General features: G+C 37.0%; 1 protein-coding gene across 1 annotated transcript; it reads left to right on the top strand.

Moving 5' to 3' along the window:
* Positions 1–137: 137 nt before the first annotated feature.
* Positions 138–2,827, top strand: LOC113274719 (short-chain dehydrogenase TIC 32, chloroplastic-like). The gene is made up of 8 exons (XM_026524109.1): positions 138–417; positions 658–889; positions 1,025–1,104; positions 1,394–1,547; positions 1,701–1,779; positions 2,148–2,232; positions 2,325–2,371; positions 2,482–2,827. Exons 1-8 carry the CDS (start codon positions 312–314, stop codon positions 2,641–2,643), a joined length of 945 nt encoding a protein of 314 aa, XP_026379894.1. The 5' UTR covers positions 138–311; the 3' UTR covers positions 2,644–2,827.
* The last annotated feature ends 3,537 nt before the right edge of the window (positions 2,828–6,364 follow it).

The raw sequence follows: 6,364 nt of genomic DNA on the forward strand, positions 1-6,364 counted from the left end.
GGTTAAAATCTCTCCTTGACTCCTTTACTAGTTGACTCCACTTATCATCAGTGACATTATAATCCTTTTTATGATGACTCAAAAAAGCACTTCTGATTAAAAAAATAACTTTAAGTCAGATTTGGATTTATTTTTCCAAGAAGCTAACCCAAACACAACTTAATGTACAGCCAAAATACTATTTAGCACTCATCTTAGAAAAGGGACATCATTGTGCTCAGCACTGTTGATTGTTAGGTTCAAAATCATTGTGTCTAAAATTGAAATCTTGATTGATTGATTGTTATTCCCAAATTTAGAAGAGAAAAAAGATGTGGTTGTTTAGGAGAAAAGGTCCATCTGGTTTCGGATACCCAAACACAGCTGAAGATGTAACTCATGGAATTGATGGAACTGGTCTTACTGCTATTGTTACTGGTAACTAACTAAATTTATGATATGGGTTTTCTTTTTTGAGTGTTTTCTTTACTGGGTTCACTTTGATTTTGCTTAAAGACATGAATTTGTATCTATAGTAGTTGTGTTTGATGAAATTCCTGAGAGAAACAAGTATATGGGTTGTTTTAGGGAGATTGGTTTTGTGATTCATACCTGAAGGAATATAAATCTGAATGGGTATTGGTTGATATAGAATTTGATGTATTTGTACTTGTATAGGTGCTTCAAGTGGTATTGGTTCCGAGACTGCGCGTGTTCTTGCTATGCGTGGAGTTCATGTAGTCATGGGAGTTAGGAATATGGCTGCAGGTCAAGATGTTAAGGAAACAATACTAAAGGAAAACTCTTCAGCTAAAGTTGATGTTATGGAGCTAGATCTTAGCTCCATGGCGTCTGTGAGAAAATTTGCGTCCGAGTTCAAGTCCTCGGATCTTCCACTAAACTTGCTTATGTAAGTAGAACAGTCAATGTATCATCTTGATGTCAGAGGTTTATATATAAATGGGATATGAGTTTTTTCTTTGAGTATGTTGTATCATTAACCATCTGGATTGCTGAAACTGATTTTCTGTTTTCTTTGATCCAGTAACAATGCAGGAGTCATGGCGTGCCCCTTCATGCTTTCCCACGACAATATAGAGATGCAGTTCGCCACAAACCATCTAGGTTTGCAGCATGATTCTTTTTATATGCCTATGAATCTGTCTTCAAGTATTGTGTGTCCGAAACCCAAAATAGATGTGTATTTAGACAGAGACTAAAATGAGTGGTTCATTAAATGGATTGAGTGAAAGATAAATGTTCTTAGATAAGGTCTGCTTTGGAAAGAACCGAAACGAAATTTTAGATGTCCAAGAAGTTCAATTAAACATTCTTCTTTTATTTTGAATTAAAGACTCTTAAATGTGCTTGAAATTATGCAAAGTTAATTGTTTACCTTTTCAACCTCTTTCAGGTCATTTTCTTTTGACACAGCTTTTGTTGGATACTATGAAAAACACTGCGCAAGAAAGTAGCGTAGAAGGAAAAATTGTCAATGTATCATCCGAGGGTCACCGCTTTGCATACAAAGAAGGGATTCGTTTTGACAAAATCAATGATCAATCAGAGTAATTTTTTTAGCAATACATACTCTGTTACTTTTTATGCAGTTATCGTTGTCATTTGTTTTAAGATGTTTCACATTCGATTTTTTTTCTTTCCAACTGTACAAGTATAGAGATCTAGCTAAACTCTTATGTCTTGCTCTCTCTAATTTACAGGTACAACCAAATTTGGGCATATGGACAGTCAAAACTTGCAAACATATTGCATGCCAACGAGCTAACAAGACGTTTGAAGGTACTATCTTGTCTCTTTGATTAACGAAGATATTAACAAAAGTTAGACACTCCACAAATTTGGGGAAACCTTTCCCAATTACATCATCACAGAAATTTAGATATCTTAGATAGGGGATTTTGGATCCCAACCCCTTCACATTGTCTAATTTCCACTTGCTTTGCAAGAAAATCTTGCCAAGTTATTCCCTGTACTGGTTCAAGTAACAGCTAGTTCACTTCATCCATGACCCACTTGATTGAGCCGTAAAGTTCTCTTAGACTGTGACCACTGATGAATATTTCTGTCTGATTATGTGTATCTTGTAGCTCGCATTCTCGAGCTCTATTCCCTTATTTCTGATTTTTTTTTAATCTTTGTTCGAACAGGAAGATGGAGTTCAAATAACAGCTAACTCCCTTCATCCAGGATCTATAATAACCAATCTGTTAAGGCATCACAGCATTATAGGCGGTAAATCACTGGGTACATTTTTCACTTAAAACGTTCTATCTGTATTTCGTGCTTATGCTACGATATCTGCGGTTGGTTTGTTTTTTCTGCAGGCCTTTCATATACTATTGGGAGACTCGTGCTTAAGAATGTTCAGCAGGTAATCATACATTGAGAGTGCCATAGTCCTCCTTTTACTTATTCATAAGCAGAACACGTAATAACATTAGCCAACTGTTCTCTGTGTTTTTACTTTTCTCATGGTTTCAGGGGGCATCAACAACATGCTATGTCGCGTTACACCCAGAAGTCAAAGGCGTAAGTGGAGAGTATTTTATGGATAACAACGTTTCAACACCAAACTCACAAGCTCTAGATACAGAATTAGCCAAGAAACTGTGGGATTTCACCATGAATTTGATTCAGCAGTAAATGAATCTTCTCTTCAAACTTTTTATGTTGTGTTTTTACTAGGGTAATACGAAAACAACAAGAATAAGTTTACTGATGTAACGTACCATAAAAAGGATTGATTAATGTGTTTAATGTTCATGTTGGAGGAAATGTAAACAAAAATTAAATTTGGCTTCTCTTTATTTTACCCTCATATTTGACAGTAAATCTTAGCATATTTCAAATCTGTTGATAAGCTGCCTCGCTTATCAAACATTAAAAGCCCCTCTGGCCTCTTTTAGTATGAAAATTCCACCACAACTACAACTACAAGTCAACAACTGACTAACAAACAGTTGTACTGTCAAATCTTCTTAATTTCACGAGCCCTGCATTTTAATTCCTTGTACGTTTAACATCACGAAGATAATAAACACAATCATGCACAAGATATGACCAAACACAATCTGTAGCTTAATTATCATCTAATCCCAAAATTAAACACAAATTAACCCCAAAAATTAAGAAGAAAAATGAACAAGATGTATCCATTAGCCCTTAGAAACTTGTAATTTGATGATCTTCTTTTATTTTTCATGGAAGTAATCTGAGAATCTATATATACAAGCATATGAAGAATCTTTGAAAATAAAAGACTACTACTTTTAAGTTTGTGACTACTTGACCATATATCCGTTTCGCAGCAGCAGCAGCAGCTAGTTTCTCCGTTTATGATGAGAGTGGTGGTGTAACAAAGAGAAGCTCAAGGTCAGGTGGTTGATAATACCCATTCTTAGGCGCTTGTGTTTTTGCTCCTTGGGGTTTATTCTTCTTTGGTGGTGGTGGTGGACATTTCAAATTCAACCGTATCTGATTTTCATCTCTTATTGGTGTCTTGCATCCCTCTTCTTCTTCTTCTTCATCACTACCCATCCTCTCATTCTCATTCTCATATTCCATCTTTTTTCTCTCTTCTTAATACAACCGAACCAAGTTATAAACAAATGAAGAAACAAAAATGGATTTGTGCCTTCACCATGTATGCCGTATGGGAAGACAAACTATATAGTTGGTGTTTGTTGTTAGTTAGTCGGATATGGGCCGAGAAAAAGGGTCATTCAGGGTAAGTGGTAGGATAGTAGTGGGGAAGCAATGCCAGGGCTTGCTCCGAAAGGAACCAATTTAAAGAGACCTACTCAACCCCCACCCTAGAAAGTGGATTAATGGGAAAATGCACTTACAGCTCAGCAAGGTAGAGTCCAGGTGTGCCTATTTATTTATATCTACGTGTAAATGAACTGGAAGCCTAATGGACTATATGCCAAGGTAACTATACTGACGTTTCCTGTTATTTTTACGAAAATCAAATCTCACACCAACTCTTGACTTGAAATTTATAAGGAGATAATCATAGTAGGGAGTCGTGGGGAGGGCAGGGAGACGTGGTAGTCAATCCCACTGCACCGTTCTCAAGAAAGTTGCCCCATCTCCGGCATCCTTACAACCACTGAATTGCCAATCCTTGACCATCCTTGCAACCTAGACTACACGTGCACCACATATACCGGGCACAGTGCAAATTAAAGTCTGCAGGCATCCAACTCAAAACCAATTGACAATGAGTGGAGTGATCTTTCCATATTACTATATTTTAAGTTATTAAAGGAATATTAACAGTGTGGGACTATTATCCTTCACACGCTCCATCACGTGTAGCCTCGTTGAGTCTAATACATGGACCTACGTTGTGTGGTGACCAATACAACAACAACCCTAAGCTCATGTTTATAGAGGAATAGTGGGATGGAAATACGGAGGTCTATGCAGCTTACTCCGTAGATTATGCTCGCTGGATTCATGTTCACCATCTTATGAATGCGATGGGGCTGTTCGGATGGACTACCCATTCGGATATAAACAACGTAATCGTATTGACATTTTGGGTTCCTGTAATGGCCTGATTTGCATGGGTATTTCAAGTGATCGCAATTATGCAATGAACTCCTATAAAAACAATAGTATTTGTGTATGGAACCCACCAACCAGGGAGTATAAGAAAATACAGGTACCAGAACGTGATTTTGATCTCTGCTCAACAAATCCTCGCAGTGTTAGATATGGGTTTGGTTATGCTTGTATCACCAATGACTACAAGGTTGTAAGGATATCGAGTTACGAAAACTCAGATTGTTTAAAAACTGAGGTTTACACGTTAAGATCGAGTACATGGAATTGCACTCAAATAAAATCTTGGGTTAAGTGGTAAAATGTCCCAAAATGGACATCATGGTTATGAAAATGTCCCGGACGTTAGGCGAAAGATTGAAATGCCCCAAAATGATATTGAATGTCCCAATCCGTTAAAGTTGCCGTTAGACATGGTTAAGTGGTCAAATTCAGAAGCATGTGGTCCGCATGTGTGATAAGATGACATTTATATCCTTTTGGGGCATTTTGATGACATAAAGGTGACTTTTTTTTTGGCTTCTGGGGCACTTTAGCATCGTGTACTAAACAGGAGACACTTGGCAAAGATTCAGAAATATGGACGGTCGCAGATGAGTGTGTTTTACCGAAATGATAATTATTTTTTACAAAATGGTTGGCTGATACAAAAAACTCATTTGGTCATTCACATTTAACCGACGCAATACTTTCGTTTACAAATTACAAAGTAATCCTCTTCAACCATCCCTTCTATGTATTTCTTCTCTTTATTGTCTCGTATTTCCTTTTGCAAATTTCTTGTTTCCTGATTATGAAGATACAAACAAAAAATGTTGTTTACAATTTGCTGACCATTCTTTCCGACTTCCCTTTAGATGGATGATATATCAAGTGACTAGCATTAAGTCATCTATGAAATTCCAAAGAATTACCAATTCATTCTTTCTGCACCAAATGCTCCACATCTGCAAGCTCGACCTCGCCTCTCTGCTATTCTTCATTTTCCTTCTGAAATAACAACTCGATTCGCTCCAGAGGCTTTCTTCTTGTTTCAGGAACATGTTTGTAAACAAAAGCAACTGAAACAGCTGAAATCAAAGATAAAATGAAGTAGGTTCCTCCAACTGTAATGACGCGGGATACAAAAAGGAACGACATGGCAATGAGGCCACTGCATAATCTGTTTCCGACTGCACCAAGTGCTGCTGCTTGAGCACGAACCCGAAGTGGGAAGATCTCAGATGTCACAACCCATCAAACTGGACCAATTCCCACTGAGAATAACGCGACGTGTCCACAGATCAATAGAATTGCCAATGCAATGCAATGCCCACTTGTCCGTTCCCCATAACAGTGAGTGTAAACGCCAATCATAACAATACAACTCCTTGAATCTGCCACCCATATCAGTTATCCAGAAATCCCTATCTTCACTACCCATTCTCAAACAGTAAACAAAAATAAAACTAATCAATGAACATTTAACAAGCCCCTACACAAAGTTCATTCCATTACAGCAAGTTTATAAGGTGAGATTACAAGGGTAATTGCTCACACTTAACCACTATATGATTTTACATTAGTCACCTAACTGGTGTAAATGCAAGTCAGGGCAACTTCAAGTTGCATTTCACAGCAAAAAAAAAAAAGATTGAAGAGCAACTTATACAATTTAAAACATCCACAAACATTAAAAGAACACTAATATTTGCATGAACCAATATTAGTTTCAAAAGAGGAAAACTGTTAATTATTATGTTTTAGTACTTTAAATCAAATTAAAATATTAACAAAGTGTTAAATTTCTGTTAAG

Source organism: Papaver somniferum, chromosome 4 (assembly GCF_003573695.1).
Source record: "Papaver somniferum cultivar HN1 chromosome 4, ASM357369v1, whole genome shotgun sequence".
Classification (NCBI taxonomy): Eukaryota; Viridiplantae; Streptophyta; class Magnoliopsida; order Ranunculales; family Papaveraceae; genus Papaver; species Papaver somniferum.